The sequence below is a fragment of the Crocuta crocuta genome, unplaced genomic scaffold (assembly GCF_008692635.1).
Source record: "Crocuta crocuta isolate KB4526 unplaced genomic scaffold, BGI_CrCroc_1.0 scaffold253, whole genome shotgun sequence".
Classification (NCBI taxonomy): domain Eukaryota; kingdom Metazoa; phylum Chordata; class Mammalia; order Carnivora; family Hyaenidae; genus Crocuta; species Crocuta crocuta.
The window spans coordinates 2888561-2911713 of NW_027529451.1; the positions used below are offsets into that span (position 1 = coordinate 2888561).

Consider the following 23153-nt stretch of genomic DNA (forward strand, 5'->3'; position numbering starts at 1 on the left):
TACTACACTTCCATCTTTAGTAAAGACACAGAGTACACAGTTCCATTTTTAATGTTTAAATTTCATTTCAAAAAGCAGGTCGGTAGTCTGCAATCATGACAATTAAAATCTGTGCTAATGCACGGTGGTCTATAACAATTCTACAAGCCAATCAGACAGTACATGACATTTCAATGAGTAAAAAAGAGCATAAAACCGTATGTGTAAGAACAAAATGTTAAAAGGCCTACCACAATAATAAAAAACCATCAATTACATCATCACATTAAAATAAGCCAGATGTACAAAAGTCTGAGACAGAAAAGACAAAAGGACAACACAATTTATCTGTTGAAAAATGTTTCTGTGCTCTCTGGGCACTTAATTAAACATTGCAAAATCAACATCTTCTTCATCATCGGACTCTGCAAAATATTTTACTTCTTTCCTAGCCCGACCGCTCCGGGGCAGAGAAGGTGCTTCAGAAGTGAAGTCTGATGGGAAGATGTCCACATCTGAATCCTGATCAAAAGAGGTTTTCTTCAGTTTCTAGACGGGGTTTAAGAAAAAAGAAAAAGACTAGTGTTAAAAAGAATTATTCCTTATACTTCACTTACATTTGAGAAGTATTACGATAATGAGGCTTTCTAAAATCAGAACTGTAATCCCAACTTAAGTGTTAAGACCAGTTACCTAAACCTAATCCTTTTTTCCCTTTATAGAAATGAAGTAGAATAATCTGCCACCTTGGCGATTTTTTTCTTTTTTTCTGAATTTCTACATTGCCAAGCAAATATGCACAGTATCCAGATTAGTAAAAATTACTTATTTGTAAGTATCAATTCATGAAAGGAAAACAAAACTTATGCACAATATGGAGTACACGCTATGTTTATTATAAAACTCAGAGAGGAGTCACCAAGATGGAGCAGAGGCATGGAAGGCTGGATGGAAAAAGGTCAAGGTGAGAGCGGCATAAAGTTAAAATCATCTATGTTTATGTTTTTAAGTTTTAACAGGAAGCGCGAGAAGAAAAAAATACAGGGACATTTGAGGTTTTTCTTTTACCTATAAAAAAGATTGTGTGCTTCTGGAGAAAGGTCAGACTGAAAATTAGCCATAGTCAAATGAATTCAAGTTACAAGAAAAAAATCAAAGACTGGTCAAATTAAAGTCAAAAAGAAATCGCCTTTATTTGGTCTGAAAAATAATTATTTCAGACACATAGCCTGTAACTTCTGCGGCTCAGTGGATGAAATAGAATGCTTTTAATTAAGGAGGCTAATTTCTGCCATATTTTTATCCAAGAAATAGTCCTGATTGTATGCATTTTATATGTGGATAATTCTTTAACTGTATATAAGCCCCTTATGCCTAAGAGAGGCTAGGTTTAAAGCTGTTAGAAGACCTTATAGTAATAAGCCAACTAAGCCAGTTATAGATCATCATAAAACAATGCATTAAAAAGATGTTCCTGATTACCTTGCTTGGTGGTTTGGAGGTTTTCCTGCCAGGGTTATAATCACCTTCATTTTCAGAGCCAGATGCCTTCCTTTTCTTTGCTCCTCGGCCTTTACCTTAAAATGATACAATGGGGTTTTTCTCCCAAGGTTAAGTACAGTATAAAAAGAAAATTGCCACAACATTATACTTCACTTCTTTGGCATGCCCCAATCAGTACTGCAATCCTGGTCTCCCGATATAAATGATGTAGAAACTACTTGGCAGCATCATTTCATTCTGGGATTGATGTAACTAAAGAGTATTTCACAACTATGTTAACTAGTTGGAAGGTCCTGGTGATAAATTTGAATGACCAAGCCCCTGATACACAAGAGAAAACATTTGCATTTTGAACATGTGCCTAAAAAGAAAATGTCTTAGAAGAGTGCTTTTTAACTTGTGTGTGATGAAAAAAGTGTTATATTTGTCCTAGACCAGTACCTTTAAAAATACAATATGAATTACTAGAAAATACATATTAGCACAAATTATGTTTAAGTGTGTACTCCAAATTTTACTTATCATACACGAGTAACAACCAATTGCAAATCCCACTTAAGGCAGCACAGTCTTAGAATAAACTCCCAATATTAATCATACAATAATCTTTCAAATCCATGTTCCTTCTCAGACTTAAAAGCACAACATGCAGCTATTTTTTTTCCATCTACCTAACCTCTTATTCTCATTGGAGAAGAAAGGGTAATATGCAAATGGTGACAAAATATCCTACATCCCACAATGATGCCTATGAAAGAGAAAATGGAACTAAACTGCCATTCTAAATTTTAAAAATTCTTCAAGAGCTATGACTAACCAGACTGTACTAGTAAAGATAGCCTAAACGATCTTGGGATGTCCTATTTTATCAAATGAATCCATGAAATGGCACTTCTGAGTCTATAAAAGTTTCAAACCAGTCACAACGTAAGTTCTCCGGTCCTCAGTCACTTTCTTTTTTGCCCCTATTCTCCCTTGTTTCCATGTGGTCTGTATCTCCATATCCCAACCACCACTTTATACTGATGGTAAATCTGTCGGTTGGGAGAAAAGGTTGAGCAGCTACCCTTAGAAAAAATTATGTTTTACACATACTTGTTAAAAAGCACCGCTGAAGACTTTTCTAGATTCTGGAAGGAAAGAGGGGTTCCAGGATGAAGAACTGGTGCTGGTGCCCTTACAGGTCCCTGAGTACAGGGATTCCATTTCCTAGATGAGCAAACAGCCCCAGTGTAAAAGTCCTGGCTCCTGTGAATGTCACTCTACTTGGCAATGAGCCCTCGTCTGCCTTTTTAATAACTACTTCCGGTGAGTCCATGTCAGGGGCTCTCTGGACCATTCTTAGGTATGCAGGTTGCTTACTTAACTTCTGAGTCTCAATTCCATGATTTATAAAACAAAGTATTACACTTCCCTGGGACGCTAATTCAGCACTGATTCTTTGACATATCACTTATTGAGGAATAAACCAATTTAAAACAAAATTGTACACAGTCTTTCTAAATTCAATGAGAAGAGACTATTTTCTATGTGGCATACATCAGAGGGTTAAATATAATCCTCACCTTTTGGGGGTGTAGTCTTCTTTGGAATGCCAAATTCTGAATCTGAGTCAGAGTTTATCGTCTCTATTTTCTTCTGTTTAGGGGTTCTCTTGGGCTTAGCAGTTGTATCTGAAGATGGTTTTCCTATTAAGCAAATTTCCATTTCATAAATCAAGGTAATATACTTACCCACAAACCATGCTCAAGTGAATCCTGTAACAATGGAATTTCTTACTGCTGATATGAAGTTAAGCAGCCTTATATAACAAAATGGTTTCTCTTCACTTGGTGCCAGTATAAAGCCAAAACAATTTCTCATGGATGACACCATGCTTTTTATTTAATTATGAATAACTGGCCTTTTGCTATTTCATAGGAGGCTATTTTCAACAAAGGCCATTATAAGCAGTAACTTTTAAAAAGCAGTAGTAAAAATACAGTATAGTCATGACTGAAAAGTAACATATTTCACATTAATTACAACTCAAGTATAACCGCATGCTGTGTTCTAACTTCTAAAATGTTTTAGAGGAAGAAAAAAACATTTTTACAGGACCCCCCAAATACTATGAATAGAAGTTGATTCACTTCAATTCAAAAGCTGAAATCCAAACATGGCACTCTTATGTAGAAATATGAAAATTCCAGGTAAGACAACAGACCCAAAGGCCTTTCTTTTATGAATTTTCTTTTTGTTGTTTTTTTTTTTTAATTTTTATTTATTTCTAGGAGGGAGAGAGAGAGACAGCGTGAGCAGGGGAGGGTCAGAGAGAGAGGGAGATACAGACTCCGAAATTGGCTCCAGGCTCCGAGCTGGCAGTCAGCACAGAGCCCGACGCGGGGCTCGAACCCACGAACCGCGAGATCATGACCTAAGCGAAAGTCAGATGCTTAACCGACTAAGCCACCCAGGCGCCCCTGAGTTTTGCTTTTAAAATAGACTATTTTCCAGCTTCATTTACATTCTATGTGAAAACTGGTAACTCAGACTTTACTTGTGTGATTAGTAAAAATTAAGAAACAAAAACCAGAAGAGGCTAATTATATGGAAAGTGTATTCCCGGGCCCAACTTGAGATGCTAGGGTAAAGGCCCCGTTTGAACAGCAAGAGAGGCCACACCCCTGGCAGTGGCAGCCACAGATTTTGTGGCTTCTCCCTGAATCCGAATGCCTCAGTCCACCACACGAGCCACAAGGCAGGCAGCTCCTCGCAAGAGAATAGGCTTGACACAGAAGCGTGTTCCAGGAACCACCTTTTTTCTTCATCAGAGTTTCTAGGCCTGAGTGTTAGGTGGCAGTTAAAACTCCACCAAGCAAATGTAAGTCCGGTTATCTGAGCCGCATGAGCTGCTTTTCTGTGGTCAACTACTGGAGCTACAGAATTTAACTTGTATAATAATATATGTAATTTGGAGGTAACAGAGATGACCTCACAGAGGATGGGGGAGAGGATACATCCTCTCCTTGAAATGATACTTTGTGGGGATGCTATGTATGGAAGGAGGAAGACGAGTGCTTCAACTGTTTTGCACAGGCATCACCCATTCAACTGACACAGGCTAGTTCAACTGGTGAAACAACCAGCTAGGACAGCTGCTGTGCTATGCTAGCCTTTTAGTTAATACTCAACACCAACTCCTTAGGTTAAATAGGAGGGAATGGCTTGGTGAAGCAAACAGGTTGTTATCAAAGAAGTGATATGGCTCCCAAGTTCTCAGGGTGGTTATAAAGTGCTCACATGAAGACAATTTAAAATAAGATACAAAAAGAAAAACTATAAGGCCTGTCTCAGTTTGAGCTCCCCTGAAGCAGATCTCACCTACCCCGAAACAAAGACTCCAGTACAAGTACTTATTTGGGAGGTGTGCAAAAATGAGGCCATGAAGAGACAGCAGCCAGCAACTCGTAAAGTATCAAGCCTATCATCACTCTGAGGGTTTATCTCTGAGCTTCTCTCTTACCTTTCATCATGAGCAATCTCTGAGCCACTGCAAATCATACATCTCGGAGTCAGCTAACCTGAGAGGCAAGAGCACTGACATATCTGCAAACCAGCACATACTTTATCAATTACTGATAAAGAATGGCTGGGGTGGGGAAATATTAATATTCCAACCTAGTAACAAAAGGTCCCGAGGCAAAGAAACATAGACACTGGCTGATGTATACCAAAGTGGTGCGGGCGAGAGGATACAGGCGGGGCACCTGATGTGCCGGCCAGAGAAGCTTCTATATGACCATGATCCTAGTGCGCTCAAAGTAAGTAGGGACTTGTGTTATTGTTCTGCTTCATCTAATACGTGTGTGTCTACAATGGTTGGGTGTTTTACATTTTTAAGGTACTGAAAAGATGGTCCATACTATAGGTTTATTTACTTGCTGTGTAAGAAGCACTTATCTTTTAAACACAAAGCACTAATACTGGCCTCCTTCAAAAACACCAAGAGTATATACCTTGGTACTAATAACAGATTCCTATGTCAAATCAACTTAGAATTATGGAGAATCTAAGGCTATGGAAAATAAAGAAGCTACATGACTCAGAAAGATGCCAACTGAACTGAGCTGACCAGTCCAAATGGGGCGTGAAGACGACCTACGCAGATAACACCATCGGGCTACTAGCAAGACAAAACTTTAATCTATTTTACAACCTAAAAACTATAGGAGACCTTACCTAAAAAGCTATTTTTAGATATCAAAACACGGGATTATTTTATAATTACAATAGTTGCACAATAAGGTCTTACACACATTTTAATAATTATTTCATACAGTTAGAAAACAAGAGGGATTCTCTTTATACACATTTATACTATTTTCTACTGAAATCCATGTGCAAATAAATTATATTAAACTTCTTCTAATACCAATTACATGTAGTTAATGAAATGCTTAACAACATCAAAAGTAAGTACATACCCTTTTTAGCAGCTACTGTTTTACTTGGAACTTTATCTGTTTGTTTCAGACCAAACGATGGTGAAAAGACAGAGGCAGAATCTTCTTCATTACTGTCAAATTTAGCAGAATCTAAAAATTAGAAAGCTTTCTTTCAATAAAGAGATTCTACAAGGACCACTTAATAGTTAAGCTTTGATTCTTTTTACTGATGACTTCTCTTTAGTTCATTGATCTTATAAATTTCCATTTTGTGATCATATAATCCATAACATACAAACAGCTAAAAACAAATATAACAATGTTATATTTCAAAAATGTTAACTCTGTTGTAAAACAATATAGACATGTATAGAGTAATAAAATTCTTTATAGTCCCAAATGCTAATCATTTAAAACATAACTGACCAACTCTAAAATACGATTTAAACTGGGGTATCTCACTATGATTATTTTAGTATCTACACATCTAATGCTGTTAACCATTTCAGGAATATCAGTAATAATGTTTAAGAAAGTGGTAACTTCATCTTTTAAAAACCAATTTTAAATTACTGAAGATCAATTTAAAAGGCAGTAGGCTTACACCTTCAATTTACTCTTATACTAAATGTTGATTAATTAAACAATTCTCTCTCCATCCCTCTCTCCTTCCCTTTGTCAAACCAAAACGGGGACCTCATATGTCTACTTGGATGTGATACTTTTAAAAAACGTTTTGACATGCTCTCAAATATGCATATCTAACCTACCTACTTAGAACATGTACCAGATCTGTGTCTTTCTGCCTATATGTATGTGTATATTTTAAAAATGCAAGACTGTTAAGTGTAACTAGACCATTTTGACCTTAAAACTTCCACACACAAAAATATAGGAAATAGAGGCGCCTGGGTGGCTCAGTCAGTTAAGTGTCTGATTTCAGTGCAGGTCATGATCTCACAGTTCATGAATTTGAGCCCCGTGTCGGGCTCTGTGCTGACAGCTCAGAGCCTGAAACCTGCTTCACATTCTGTGTCTCCCTCACTCTCTGTCCCTCCCCCACTCATGCTATCTCTTTCACTCTCAAAAATAAACATTATAAAAATTTTTTAATGTATATATAGGAAATAAAACATATACACCCCAATTAAATTTGCTTCTATTAAGGTTTTAGTCTTTCAGCTACTATAGTTTACCACAACAAATCTGAGTATCAGGCCTCTTGTAGCTTTTAAAAAAAACTGTCACATATATATTCACACTGCCATAAAAATCAAATTTCATCTTCCAAAATTTTTCTGGTATCTTTTTCTCTCATTAAAACACCACATCCACATCCATACACTCCATACACACAACATCTATCTATCACCCTCATGGGTTCCGTAATGCCTATTTTGACCAATTAGTTGGTACTCATCTCAGGAAAAGTAAATAAACCTTATTACATTGAGGGAAATGTAAGAAGGTGGTAAGTTTTCCACTCCTAAAAATCCATAGCGATAAATACAGTAAGTAATCAATGAAAAGACTAAATGAGCATACCATCTTCTGACTTCTGAGAGTATGAAGGAAATGAGAACAGATTCCCAAAGTCTTGACCTTTTTTGTCATGTGAAGATTTTCTATTAGAAAGAAAAATTAATCACAATATAATTTAAATATAGTTTCAACCTTGGTAAGTTATATAATGTGCGGCAGGATTATAGTTAAATNACCAAATTTTTTTTTTCTATCTCATATGCATAGGTGTGCATAGAAATACACCCAGAGACACCAGAAACCAATGATTTAACAGAATGGAAACTGAGCAAAAGTTATTCAAAATATCACGACATTAAATATTACGATTAACAGAACTGTTCCAGGATTCAACATCAGTAAATTATGGCCAAAAACCTAAGGAAAAAGTCAAAATCTCTGTCAGTGTCCATGCTCAATAATCCTGTTTTTAATTCTAGACTGCATATGGTAAAACACTTCCTTTAAAAATCTAAAACAGTTTACAAACTTCACATCCTACACATTAATGTTCAATACTCTCCAGAGGCAAAAAAAAAAAAAATCAAGGCCAAAGCTAGGGAAGAAAATTCAATCCTCCCAGTTCTCCAAACCATGTTGTCAGTGGCCCATAGGGCTGCTGCCGATTTTTCTCAAGTTTTACCGGAACACAGCTACACTTAGTTACACATAGCTTACGGCTGCTTTCCTGCTACAATGGCAACAACTGGGTAGCTGCAACAGAGACCATATGGCCTGCAAAGCCTAAAATATGTACTATAGGTCCCTTTATGGGGGAAAAAAAACTGCCAATCCATGCTCTAAACTATAGACAACAGTTCTGTAAACAGCTGTGACATTACCCAGAGTTTTTCCTTTGTGAGGACCTTACCTCAAATGATGATAAATTCCTATACACAGTTTAGTAGGAGGTCTTTGACAGATGCCTAAATAATGAACTGTACCATATAACTGAATAGTAGTTACTTTATTACTTACTCTGGAGTAGCTTTTGATTTGCCAGGTGAAAATGTATATTCATCTTTATCTAGGCCATCTGAAGGAACGAATTCATCTTCCCCATCATTTGTTATGGGAGATGCTTTCACTTTCAATTCCTCTAAATCATTATTGTCTTCATCATCATCAGCATCATCATCCTCCTCTTCTGAGAAGTCAAATGTGTACTTAGGCCTTTCAGCTAAGAGGAGAAAAACCATGAATGTTAAATCCAGCTTTATCTACATGAAATATTACAAGTAACGGGGTTTGAAAATATTCCAGCTATCTCTAAAAATAACAAAAGAGGGAAAAAAGACAAGCATTCAGAGGAAAAGCCAACAACTTTGGCCGCAGTTATTTTGATGGCATTAAGGATTAATCTTGTCCTGCTGCCCAGGAGGCTAAGGCTACACATGGTACATGGGAGCACAAACTGATTAAGATTGTTAGGGTGCAATTTGTCACACCTAAATATTACTCAAAAATAGTGAGGAATATAGGCCATTGTAAAAGTGACTACTAAGATTTCCCATTTCTGCAATTACAAAAGACAAATTTTACTAGTCTTAGAAAATGCTGAACTTTCTCTTAAGCTCTTACATAAAAACTTCTCTCTTCTATTCCCAATAGTTTTATTATGAAATAACAGGCAATAATTCTTTAGATGAATGAGAAATAGAGATAATACCTAAACATATTACTAAACAATAAGTTAATATAAAGCATAAAAAGGTACCAAGTATGAGGAAAGGCACATTGGTATAATGCAAGTCAGTCTTATCATTTCTAGCATATATTATGGAATAAAATTTTTTAATAATTTGAATGCTATGTAATTTTACACTTCATTTTAGGCGTACGAAAAAGTCCTAAATACAATTTTGAAGTATCTATTTTAATAGATTAATTTTCACATAAGTTACTCTTATTAAAAATTCACCTACATTGACTACCTGTGCACATTTAGAAGAGAAATTCAATCACTGGTGATTAGAGAACCAACGAATTTAAAGCCTGACACAGAATTTTAAAAGTATCTCCCAGAAATAAAACAATCATAATAAGTTATCACTCATTTTAACTAAATTAGGACTTAATAAAATTTGACAAGAATCTTTAAAATAGAACACTCAATTTTTAACTACTTGAAAACTTCAAATTAATGAATAATTAGGATAAAATTGCATGGGTAACAGCAATACAGAATAACAAAATGGTATCTTCATCCTAACTCTAGCACTGCAATTATATAAATTATGCTATGTGCATATAATCAGACTTCTAACCATGAAATTTTTCTACCATAGGGTAGAAAACAAAACAAAAACTATGAAGCACTTCTACTGATCTATCACTGTTGATATTCTCCCAAGAAACAATTTTCAACAAACATCTTCAAACTATGGAGGGCAAGAACCAAACATAAAAATCAGTAAGAAAACATGATTGACTTTAGAGAATTCTGTGCCCAACTTTGCTAAAATCATTTTCTAAAGCAACTTTTTTATCTTCATGAGCTATAACTTCTGAAATACTAACAATTTAGTACTTTAATCGCATTGGGAATACTAACAATACCAACTTACATGAGTAATACTAACTTGGGCAAACTATAATATACAAGAAAATAAATATAAAATGTATCAAAATACCAGCTGCTCTCCTAAGCAAAGAATCTCTGGGAATAACCACAGGCTCTGTTTCTTCCAAGTCACTTTCTGACTTGGAATCATCATCTGACCAAGGATTCCGCTTCTTCACTTTCTTTGCAGTGGATTTACCAGATGATGTAGGTGTTTTTCTCACCCTGGTACCTAAAAATAAAGGAACAGTAAGATGTGTATCAATATTTATACCAATGTTTTTACTAAAAATAAAACTTCTAGTGAAAGGTTAATTATAAAATAACAAATGTTTATGAAAATTGAAGACATTACATCAACTACTAGAGAAAAAGCACAATAAAAAAATCTAGTAATACCTTGTATATATATTTTTTTCTTCCTCACAAAAAAACTATGTAGGTAGGAGCACCTGAGTGGCTCAATCAGTTAAACGACAGACTCTTGATTTCAGCTCAGGTTCATGAGACAGAGCTCCACATTGGGCCTTGTGCTGACAGTTCATGGAGCCTGGTTCTGATTCTCTCTCCCCCTCTCTCTCTGCCCCTCCCCCACTCACGCTTGCTCTCTAAATAAATAAATAAACAAAAAATTTTTTCTTAAAAAGAAAGAAAGAAAGAAACTTTGTAACAATTCCTCACCAGGTTCCTTTTTCTCCCTTTTGGGTTTAGGACCTTTATTTACAGGAGCTGATGGGATCAATACCTCTTCTCCTGTACCCTCTACTGGTGTTCCACTGAATTCTTCATCAAATTCTACTTTTACTGCTGTGGTATCAAGATCACCCTATACATTAAACAAATAAATAACCAGGAATAAAAAGAAAAATTAACACCATCCATTTTAGAGCTACATCTCCAGACAATAGATCACTTCTTCATATCAGATAAGTAAAAAAATAATAATCCAGAAGACTCTGATCAGACCATCTTCTACTTTGTTTATCTGGAGCAAACGATATTGCTTACCACTCTAATATTCTGATACACTCTATGAAATAGCTACTTAAAAGCAACCATAAAAAAAAATAAGGCAGCTTTTGATTATCAGAGGGACATTCAGACCAATAGCAAAATACACCAATGAGTACCTGCAAATTAAGTTCCTATAGTTCAGGTCTCTACATACCAGAAAAAAATCACAGATTCTTGAAGGAAGATAAGCAACACATGTCATGCACTGCTAGGCATTAGTCAAAGTCTCCCTACCCTAAGATTAAGTGAAGGACACCAGGACAAGTCATTACAATACAAATTACAAATATGGAGGGAGGTATAGAAGTAACCCAGGAGGAGAAGTGAGCAACTCTGCCCAAGGCAGGGTCAGGGATGACTTCATGGAAAAGGAGCCTTGCTGACTGGGTTTTGAAAGAATCATAGATGTTTGCCAAGTGAAGAGACGGAAAGGAGGAAAGAGCATCCTAGAGAAAAGACACAGAGGCACGATCACCACTTTATGTTTAACAAATTACAAATAGTCTGCCAGGATTCAAGGGAAAAGAAAAGAGTAGGCACATGGAAACACAGGGAGGTATACAGTTGCTATTATCACTGGTAGAAACTGTGTGCAGTCAGTGGGGAGTCACTGAAAACTTTTAAGCATTTGTGCAAGTCAGACTTATTTTTGGAAATATCACTTGGGTAGTAAGAGACAAGAGAGAGAAGTATGAGGTACAAAAATGTAGAAGTCATGATAAGGTAACTAGAAACAGGAAGACTAAGAGGAACACTTTACATTAAAGAAAACTTACAGAATCGTAAGACAGTATCAATGGGGACCAAGAAAAGGTGGGGGAGAGATTTTGGAACTGCTTCTTAGGCAGTTAGTAGGATTTAGTTACTGATTGAATGAGAAAGTCCCAGGTCTTTGGCCTGTTTGTGATGGGTGATAAGGCACAGATGTGGAAGAGGTTTTGAAATCAGGATAATGGACTCAGCTTCACTTACATGGAGTCTGAGGGGGCTCTGGGCAGTCAGGTAGCTGTATTAACCTGGCACTCCTGAAAACATTACGACTTAAGGACGTAGATTTAAGAGTCATCGGTGCGAGTGAAAAAAAGCTCTGGGCACAGAGGAGGTTACTTGAGAGTATGTAAGGTGAAGAGAAGAGTGCTAAGAACAAACACCAACTGAAAAGGAGAGAAGCCATTTCCTAGGGAAGAATCTTTGTGTGGTGGGAAGCCAGGTAGGAGGCAAATAGTACCAACATGAGTTTATCAGAACAGTAGAAGAGAGTGATCTCTCTGGTATCACAAAGTTCCTATGCTTTCAAAGGGAAGAGCATCCCGGCTCTGAGGCTCATTTCCCAAGCTCTAATTAGACTATTGGGTATATCTATCTATCCCCTAGGCTCTAAAATCAACCCACCCAGAAAAATCTGCTTCTTTCAGACCATCATGCCTCCTGTTTCCTCAACTCTGAACAGCCTTCTCAGTCCGGCTACCTCTTGCCTAACAACCTTCTAAGAGGAGCTTAAGTCCATACTTTTAATTCCTCAACACAATCAGTCAATGCCAATGACATGGGAGGTGCTTGACAATTTTTAAACTAAATAACAAATAAATAGTAAAAGAAAGCTTACTTTGAAAACCAAACAGACACCTTTCTGCTTAAAAACTTCCTTAATCGGTCATGATATAGAACTTAAGTTTATATTTTAAAGCTAATATCCTTTTTTTGGTTGTTGTCCCAGGATTTTAATCAGAATGCTGCTAAATAGACTATTTCCAGCTCTCATTTTAAAAACACAATCAACTAAGTAGCTCTTTACATATATGTGGATCTTTATGTTTTCTTTCCATGGACCAACTACTCTCATAGAGCAAATGATTTCCTAGCACAGTGAAATGTATTAGAAACAAAGCATGATTTAATAAGCACACGGTAAAACTGAAATACATACATATATATACATGCATATATATATGTATATATACATATATATCATTAGGAAGATGGAGTCTACCAATGAGCTAAAACAAAAAGAAATGTCATACCTTTTTCCTCTTCAGCAACTTTTTGCTGGCATCTGCCTTCATAGCAGTAATTTCAGGAACTATTCTTCTCCCATAAGGGGAAGGCATTGTCTCTTCCAACTGAAGTTTCTTCACCTTAGGTTTGCCAACTTTACCTTTTATGGCTTTCCCAGCCATTCCAGCCAGAATATCTTCTCGTTCTTGCGCTTCTACTTTCTAAAGTATAGTAATTATTTAAAAAGGGTGGGGGGGGGTGCACAAAACAGGTCATTAGAAAAGGAATTCCTACTGCATAAGAAATTAACACTGCAGTAAAACCTTGGTTTGCGAGCATAATTCATTCCAAAGACATGCTTGTCATCCAAAGCACTTGTATATCAAAGCAAATTTCAAGAATCATTGGTTCAGTTGTCATCATGTGATGTTTGGTGTCACATACTACTCATATTGCAAGACATCACTCGTCTTGCAGATAAACAGGAAATCTTTGTAGCATAATAGCTTAATGGAAATAGCATAAGCTTTGAAATCAGACAGACCTGGATTTCAATCTTAGCACTTTATCAGCTTAAACTAATACAAGAAATAAGTTATAATTTATAGAGCACCTATTAAATTCTAGGGATTAAAAATCATGTAATCCCCATTTTATGTACAAACATGAGTAACTGCTCTTAACCATAATGATATATAACTCCTCCCTCAACAAATTATTTAACCTCTCTAAACTTCAGGATCTTCATCTAAATAACTACTTAATAAACTCTCTCATTTGGGGTTGTGATGGGAGTCAATCTAGAAGGATTATACAGACCACAGTGCTAATATACAATAAATATTCAATTAATGGTATCGTAAGATTTAAATGATACAGAGGGATATGAAATTTAAGTTTAAATCTTTTTAGATGTAAAAAGCTACCATGTCCAGAAAAAATAAGTTGTCTGGACCTATTCTGCTAATTACCAAGTATAAAATAAGGTGATGAATTAAAAGTAAAAGAGTAGTAAAAAAAAAAAAAGGGGGGGGGAATAGTGTTATTCACTGGGACTGTTCTGAGTGATGGTATTTCAATACCAAGGAAATTTATAGGCATAGCCACAAAAAGCTTTCTATCTTTCACTATGTTAAGAATCAGTGATCAAACTTGAAAAAATAGTAGACTATCATTAATATTAATCAGAAACAATATGTCCTTTTAATGTATGCCTATTTCATGTGTCAGCAGAAAAATAAAGTGTCAAATTTTTTAAAATCTAATCATTAATCTAAGTCATATTATGACACTTGAAAGATGATTAAGGAAACCTAGGACAACAGCACTAAAAAATTCCAGTAATTCTATAAGGCTACCACCCTCATTTGTAAGGGTCCTAATTCTGATTTAGGTCATGAAAATAAAACCACAACATGTGGACAAAAATCAATGAAACAATTAAAAGGAAAAAATAAAGGTACTATCATATGAATAATAATAAATAATAATTGACCTTGTGCTACTCAAATCACATGATCATATTGCTAACCTTAATTTAACTCTAAGATTTTATGTGAGTCAGTTGCTTCAAAACAAATTGGGCAATTTTAGAAAAACTTTACATTTTTTATCTTTCTCTACATTTTTTTTCTCTTTAAGAATTAAAATTCTACCTGGAGAAAACTAAATTATAAAAAAGTATTAAAATTTCTCTGTTATAAACCTAAAGACAAAATTCCACTTTGTAAAAGTTAAAGTACTTATATTCAATCATATATATTTTGTTCTTACCTCTTTGGGGACAAAGAAACTGAATCAATAAAATATTCTGAAGTTAAGAAAATTTAACAGAAAGTGGTATTCAATTTATTCTAAATTTTAACTCCATATAGCTTTTTACACTCACCTACACCAAATAAAACTTTTCTTTATAACTTCATAGAGCTAGAAGCTTAATCCTAATGCACCCTATAAACACATTAACCTTTACAGATTTAAAAGAAACTGAAATAAAGAATTTTCATTCTTAGTTCATAAACATAGTTTTCCAAACATATTTTAAGGGATACCTACATCCAGTTCTTCAACAAATGCTGCTAAATCTTCTTTCCAAAGATCTGAAGGAGATTTTCTTTTAAGATCATTGACCTCTCGCCCCTATAATAAAAAAGTAGTAAAATTTAAACATTCAGTAATTTGATAAGGTATAAAGGGTAAATCAAAATACTTCTTTTTGTAAAAAGAAAAACAAAGGAATGGATAATACTGAAATAGTTTCAAATTATTGAACCCACAAAAGTTCATACTTTTGCATCTCTCTGTTTAATCAGTTCTTCAACTTTTTCTTTAGTAAGAGACCACAGGGACATATTTAAAATATAATTAAAATCGGGGCCTGAAGGAGTTCCTGAATCAGAGGAACTATCATCATGCTGGTTTTGCGTTTCTTCCTCTTCCGCTGCCTGTAAAAAATAATAAACTTTATATTAGAGTCCTGGATAGTATCAAATCAATGCTGACTTTTATTGAGTATGGAACTAAAAATTCCACAAATGTTATACTCTTAATGCTATTATCTTCAGGGTGGTTGGGATTTTAGATTTCTATCTGCAGGATTACAATGTAAAAAATGTATTTACTATAAAAAGTCTCTAAAATACACAATAAATCTTCAAAAGGAATGTATATTCAGTCCCTATTTATCTAGGAATCTGATGAAAAGTTAACTGCTTTGCCCAGGCATTGAGTCATAAAATGAGAAGACACCACATCTTGAAATTAATAGAGTGGAACTAATGTTTTATCACCGCATCTTGTCAGATTTTTATATTGGTGAGTGAATTAATAATTTGAAACCCAAAATAAGTATCACTTATAAAGAATGTTTTATACTTGTAATAGAAATATGCTAAGGTAAAATCACTAAGCAGGATTTCTTAATAAAAATTCTCTAAAGCAAGAATATTCATGTCAGAATGAACAGAAAGTTCAATTAAGAATCTAACAGCTGGTGAGTTAGAGTAAGAATTGTGAGGACTATTCTAAATTTTTAATTTATAAGGTCTTTTTTCATAGAAACGGTTGCAATAAAAATCCGCTTATGCTAATATTAAATTTCAAAATCCAATGAAGTTAATAGAAGTTATTATAGGTGACATCACCTTTAAGGTTTTTAAAATAACAGGAGCCATTAAATAAAACTGCATTTGAATTATTTAAGGCACTCAGACAAGTAAAAAAATGACTGAGTTAACCATGACATTCCATGAGACAAAATGTTCACTTTTGGTAAGCAAAAAATGAAAAAAAAATGCTTTCAATTTAGTTTAAAATTTTCAGTAAAATAATGTATATACACACACAAAGTTTAGTGTACTTTAAAATAAGGGATAAAGATAAAAATTGAAAGCAACATGCTTCACTATAAAACAGAATTATGAATTCAATTAAGCAACATTAGCCAAATAAGAAATGCTGTTGCTGAGCCAATAAATGATTAAAAAGTACCTAGACAGATAGTACTTACGATAAATTGGTAAATTCTACTGTTTTTAAAAATTCTTCATGAAACAGTGTGTTTCTATTGAATATTTAGGTTGTTACACTACTATTAAAATTTTATCAGGCTGTCATAAAATCCTGTTTAGATCTACACTCTAAAAGTCTATTTGCTCTAGGTTTGGATGACACCCAGAACATTGGCAAGACTCTATGGATATATGTGTATCTACCACTGTTAACATAAAGATAACTAAGGATACTTTCAGAAATCAAGAATAAAAACTTTAATCTTATAATTATCTGCTTTATAATCCTCTCTTCTCCAACTCTACACAACAGGACACTCTTGTAAGAGCAGCTCCTTTTGTTACCCTCACCCCCAAAGTGAACACATGGCCAAGATGCTGAAAAAATTGTGACGGTGACCATGAAATTACTAAAACCAACCACCAAGTTTTACCCATGAAGTCTACTTCCACTGGAAGGGCATTCTCAAACCCTAAACATCTTTATCTTTTAAAACTAAGCATTAAATTTACTGACTGACTAATTTGTTTTAAGATACAGTTTAAACCAACAATGATACAGAAGGGCAAGCAGTGTGTAAACCATAATTTGGGGTTTAAAAATGCAGTAAAACCTCTGAAAGGAAAGCAAAGTACTTGGATCATCTTAGTTTTGAGCACTCCCCATCTTGTCCTCCCCCATTTTCCCCAAACAATAAATAAGCCGATTATCTATATATAATTGCTAAGTATATAATTTATTCTAAATTTATTCACTCTAATATCTGGCATTCTATGGACTGTTCAAAATTTTAAAAAGCTTAAATAAAAACAAAAGCAACACTTCAATGTAGTTTATAAAAAACAGGAAAAACATTGTGGGTTGAGAATTCATAAATGTAGGGAAGTGTCAAGTTTCACTTTAAGTTATATCATAACCGTTATCAGTGTCATGTATACACAACATTCTAATTAAGAATCAATCATTTCCATAATGTTCTTCCTTTTGTACATTTATGTTCTCAATCACAATGTTGTATTGCCTTTTTAAATTTTTCTTTTAATTATATACAACAGAAACTTATTTTTGAGAAGAATCTCAAAGTTTCAATATTCTATTCACTGAATACTAGTACTTTATGATCTGAAATGGACAATCTAATAAATATCAGACTTTTAATCTGAAGTTCCAGGGTTTAAACTTCTAATCAAAGATCTAAGCATAGGACAGAGCACACACCTGGTGCTCAGTAACACTATAATATTGAAGATTTTGTCTCTAGTTTTCCCAGCATAACCCGAAACCAAACCAAGCGAATGGTGACTGGATACCACACTACAGCAATAGTCAGACCAGTGTGAAATCATTTATGTGCTACCACTGTAGTTCCCAGGTTGTACACATGCACCGCACCAAAACCGCCACCACAACTAACACCCTTTAATGGCAGGCTCAGAACAAAGGCCAAGAAGACTGAGCTACCTTCTCACACCTGGAGTCATTTCTCCAGGGCCTGGTTGAGTCACACTGGCAAAGTGCTTTGTGGTGGGTGTGCACTGCAAATTCCTGAACTGTATCTGTTCTGTGGATAAACAGAAGACTTCAGTCTCCATACAGAGAACTCAGCACCTTTACAGCAGTATTAAATTTAAAATTTAGGGGGTGGGTTTTTTGTTTTGGAATTTGCTTTTAAAAGCTTCTCTGAACGTCTTGTTCTGCAAATGATTACCTTTTCTTGTGCTTCTTTCCAGGCTTTCACTGGGTCAGATTCATAACCTCTCTGGACTAACATTTGAATCAAATCTTTCTTTGACCTATTCTCTATGTGAGGGAAAAATAAAGTTAGGATCAAGAAAAGAGATTCAATTTGTATTTGTTTATATTCTACTGATAAAAATGTCTTCTATTAATAAAGTTTTTTTTTCCATTTTAACTAATTTTTAAATTTTTAAAGGTTGCATCTTACCTATGGTAATTTTTCCCTGTATCTTCTCTAAAATGAAACGGGCTTGATTATTAAGCTTTGTAGATTCTGCTCCCAACATTCCTACAAGCCACTCCTTACGTAAACCATAATAACTTAATCGTAAATCAAAGAATTCTTTCAAAATGTCTTGCACAGTTTCATACTTCTTGAGACATCCCATATGATCAAAGAGTACCTAAGAAAAACACAAAGGTTTTGAAGATGACATAAATCTGTACTGGTATTTTTTAACTTGCAGGACATCTACAGTATTTAAAATAGCTACAATATATTTAAAGGAACAGACACCACCACTAAATGCTTGTTAAAGAGAGCCAAAATTATTAAGTAAAAATTCCTTCGGTGACTCCAAGAAACTGATACATTCAATTCTCAAAACTATGAAAATACTTAACATAATTTTAAAAGATAAATAGGTCCTTTAAAAAAAAGGTTCTTATTCAAATGGACATAAAACCATCTAAGATTTTTTTTCAAACTAAAAACAAACATATTCTATCTCCGAGTTTACACATGTTAAAGTTCTCTCCCCATTATACCCAATAGAGGTATATTTGTCTCTTTTTTGTTTTTTACAATATGCTAGAATTCATTCAACCTTCCTCAATTTGGAAGAAAATTTTACTTCTTCCCATTCCTTGTTCTCCTTTTTCTGTCTTTCTTAGCAGATTATGGCAGTTTGTCTCAGCCGCTGTGCTACTGGACTTTTTCTTTTATTCTTTCTTAGGTCTAAAAGCTAATTTGGAATGGAATGAGGGTTACTCACACATGTTCATTTTCTACCTCTCCAACTATATACAAACACAAACTAGTAAAGCAGGTTAGAGTTGTGGGGAGATAAGTACTCCACAATTAAAATGCTAACAGATACAGGCATAAGGGACATGAAAATCTTGCACCAATCATTCTCGTAACTTCTGGTCAGTGTACATATCCTTTGTGTTCAAGCCCAGATGCACAAATGCAGAGATGGGATTACGAGTTAGTGGATAACCAGAGAGGAAAAGGAATGAACCTCTAGATTCTTCAGCAAATATANGGGGGGGATCATTCAGACTTATCATAGCTACAACCATCATGAAGCCAACTGCAAAATTCCAACTCATGGCATGGAAGAAACATTATATTAATAGTAAATCAAATCAATTACCATGGAATTACAAGTAAGAGTAGTTTGAAGTTTAAAAACTTTATGCAATCCAGCAGCTTCTGCTTGTGCAAGCTTCTCTTCAGTCATTTTCACCACAAATTTCACAGTTGTATCAGTATGATATTCTTTATAATCAGAAATTAATGCTGGTGTTTTATCTGTTCCATTTAGCATAGGTTCCAAAACCTGTTCTTTGTATACCTACAAAAGATATAAAAATAAGTAATTCTTTTCCTGACACACACTTGTACTCTCATACTATGTCATGCAATTTTTAAAAGATTCCCAATTCTGGTGGGAATCTATCATCTCCTGGCCAGCTCTACAGAGGACAATACATGGGGGTCTCTGTGGGGAAAGATATACATGTAAGGGTTCTGATCTGCTCATACACTACAAGGCAAGGAAAGGGCTGAGAGTATGAAGAGGGTAGTATCAATAACATCTGACAAGAGGTGACACGCATATACTTTTAGATCTGTAACAGCTGATACGGACACGAACTTGTAAGGGTTCAAAGCTAGCTTAAGTCACTCTACATTTTAAATTAAACTTCAACATTCAAAGCACAAATTCAATCAGAGGGATCAAAAATGTATAAAGGAATTTTTAAACACTGTGCAGACTTAGGACAAACAATGATGGAATCATATTCTTCCCAGACAGCATTACGTAACGCACTGCCCTCCTGACAGGCAGGTCACATATGAATACTAACCTGTGTCCAAGTTCTAACGGGAAGCTCTGTAATCTCTACTGTGTTTCTATCCACCACAAATATTTCACCACTGACGGCATATTGGTTTTGACCGAGCTCCTGGATCGTTCCTTTAAAGTTTTTGTAGTTTGGAAGCTGCAGAGAAAAATAAAAATAACTTAAGGCCCTGACTTCTCTCTTAACTGCCTATACCACGGTTGAATGACCCTTAGTCTATGGTCTACTGCTACTGACAGTCAACATGACTGAAACCAAATTCGTCATCCTCAATAGTCTGTCTCCAAATAATCACTCAATCTTGAATTCATATCTTCTGTGAATATAATCTCAACATCTCCCAATCTCAAAACCTTAGCTTCACCTTTCCTAGTCTTTTTAGATTTTGTTTTTAAGCCTATTGCCTCTATTCCTCCTTCTCCCCTAGATTAATAATCTTTTAAAATCAAACTCCTCGGATGTTATATTTAAAGCCTTCCACAACCTGCACCCAATGTGACTTTCTACCTTTTCTCCAATGATTTGCCTTCCAGGCCACTACTCTCCTTCCATACGGTCCTTCAATATTTTGAATATTCTTAAAATACAAACATACATATAGATAGATAGATAGATAGATAGATAGATAGATAGATAGATAGATAGAGATAGATACATGGATATGTATAGAAAGAGAGAGAGTGCACATGAAAAGTACTGACCAAATAGATTGACTTAATATTCTAAAATGTATCTGAAAAAATTAAGACACAATAATCATAAACCATTTTTTTGCTTCTATTAGAAACATTTTAGAGTACTTTAAAGTATTTAAGGGGGGAAAGATTTTAAATCATGCTTATAACCTGATGTTTTGATTTTAAAATATAAGAACAAAATAAAACTTGGTGCTTGCTTCGGCAACACGTATACTAAAAAATGAAATAAAACTTGGGAGAGAAATACATAAAAATATTTTGTTTCCATAAGATGGTTTTATGAAGTATTTTTTGCTCTGCTTATTTATATTTTCTACAATGAGCACTATAATTTTTGAATTTTTGTATTGGAAATACACTTTTAGGGACATATGCGTGTCTCAGTCAGTTAAGCATCCAACTTCAGCTCAGGTCATAATCTCACAGTTAGTGAGTTCAAGCCCCCACATTGGGCTCTGTGCTTACAGCTCACAACCTGAAGCCTGCTTTGGATTCTGTGTCTTCCTCTCTCTCTGCTTCTTATGGGCTCATGCTCTCCCTCTCCTTCAAAAATAAACATTTAAAAAAAATTTAAAAACATAAATACACTTTTATTTAAGTATATCTTTATAAAGTGAAACTTCCAAATGATTTTAAATCATGTCAAAAAAGGGAAGACACTTTGTTGAGAAGTTTTTCTTGGAGGGTGCTTGGGACAAAATAAGCACAGTGGATGATATAAAGATAAAAATAAAAATTATGAGGATACATTAAAATATATACAATGTATTTTTAAGTGTCCTTATACCTCTAATAGGATTTGTTTTTAGAACAAAAACAAAGTTGCAAATAATTGTCATAAAAGTATTATTCTCTATATGATTTAGATATTTAAAGGCCTGAAAATGAAGTATTTTTAATTTTCAATAGAAAATTAAATCCTTATCTCCATAATCCTTATTCTCCAGGCTTTTTCCAAACTTTATATCTTTTACCATAAGCACATATCAAGCTACACACTAATAAGGTCTTTATGGTCTACAATATGTTCCAAAATGAAAATGGTTCCAATACTTTTCTAAAATGATTGGACTTTCTAGTTTACGTATTATCATTTGTTAAATATACAATATAAGCAGTAAGTTCTAAACAATTACCATAGGATGAGGATCCAAGCCATCTAGCATTCGTCTGACGTTATTCACAATTTCCCTAGCATCATAGTTGGGTAGTTTACAAGCCCATCCAGTACCAATGCCCTCAGCACCATTTATTAAAACCATGGGAATTATTGGAATATACCACTCAGGCTCTACACGTTGATTATCATCATAAAGGAATTTAAGCAGGTTGTCATCCACAGCAGGAAAAAGCAGTCTTGATAGAGAGCTAATGAAAGGGGGGGGAAAATATGGAAAAATGGCTTGGTTTTAGGAAATAAAACTTTATACATAATTAAAGACTACATTTCAAAGATTAAGAACGCATTTTTTAAAAAATTTTATTATATGTGCTTAACAGTATACTTTACTAAACTTACTACCAAATAGATTTTTCAGGCAGAAAGCCAGAATAAAATAGCCCTATTTTACTTATGTGCTAACTTACTAGCCTACATAATTTCTTACTATTGGTAAATAATGTTTTCTGGATTTTGTCTTACTCTGACTAAACCCCAAAACTTCTCTTCAGCCTATACAGTAAAGTTGGATCAGAAAATATCCTTACGTTAATTAGGACTGGTTTCACCAATAACTCACAAACACTGAGATCAAAAATACTTCATTCTATTTGCAATCAAATAATTTGGAACATTCACCGAGTACCCAATCATCTCTCCATATTACAATTCTGTTAAACCTTTAGTTCCAACAGAAACTTCAAACAGAACTTTATACCACTGTATTAGCAAAAGCAAATTGTTACCTTAACATTGTGAAAATATAACGAGGGCTTGCAGCATCTTTACCACCATGAAGCCGAGTTCCAAACTGACCAATTGGCTGAAGCAAGTTAATGTTGTTACTTCCCACAAAGTTCTGAGCCAAATTCACAATAGTCATCATCAATGCTTGCTGCAGCACAGAAACAGAATAGTATGTTAACATTCTAAATTCTGCATACATATTCCCT

General features: G+C 34.6%; 1 protein-coding gene across 1 annotated transcript in view; it reads right to left on the reverse strand.

Annotated features, from left to right (window-relative positions):
* Positions 1-35: 35 nt before the first annotated feature.
* The window catches only part of TOP2B (DNA topoisomerase II beta), a 51900-nt gene continuing 28782 nt past the window's right edge, over positions 36-23153 (reverse strand). The window contains exons 20-36 of the mRNA XM_077760755.1: positions 22947-23095; positions 22178-22409; positions 20347-20481; positions 19629-19829; positions 18458-18653; positions 18221-18312; positions 15291-15446; positions 15058-15141; positions 13029-13223; positions 10675-10819; positions 10064-10225; positions 8409-8610; positions 7455-7534; positions 5949-6059; positions 3048-3170; positions 1462-1556; positions 36-528 (exon numbers count right to left, since the gene is read on the reverse strand). Of these exons, the coding sequence (XP_077616881.1) occupies positions 361-528; positions 1462-1556; positions 3048-3170; positions 5949-6059; positions 7455-7534; positions 8409-8610; positions 10064-10225; positions 10675-10819; positions 13029-13223; positions 15058-15141; positions 15291-15446; positions 18221-18312; positions 18458-18653; positions 19629-19829; positions 20347-20481; positions 22178-22409; positions 22947-23095 (2526 nt within the window). The 3' untranslated portion in view covers positions 36-360. The remainder of the gene's footprint in view (positions 529-1461; positions 1557-3047; positions 3171-5948; positions 6060-7454; positions 7535-8408; positions 8611-10063; positions 10226-10674; positions 10820-13028; positions 13224-15057; positions 15142-15290; positions 15447-18220; positions 18313-18457; positions 18654-19628; positions 19830-20346; positions 20482-22177; positions 22410-22946; positions 23096-23153) is intronic.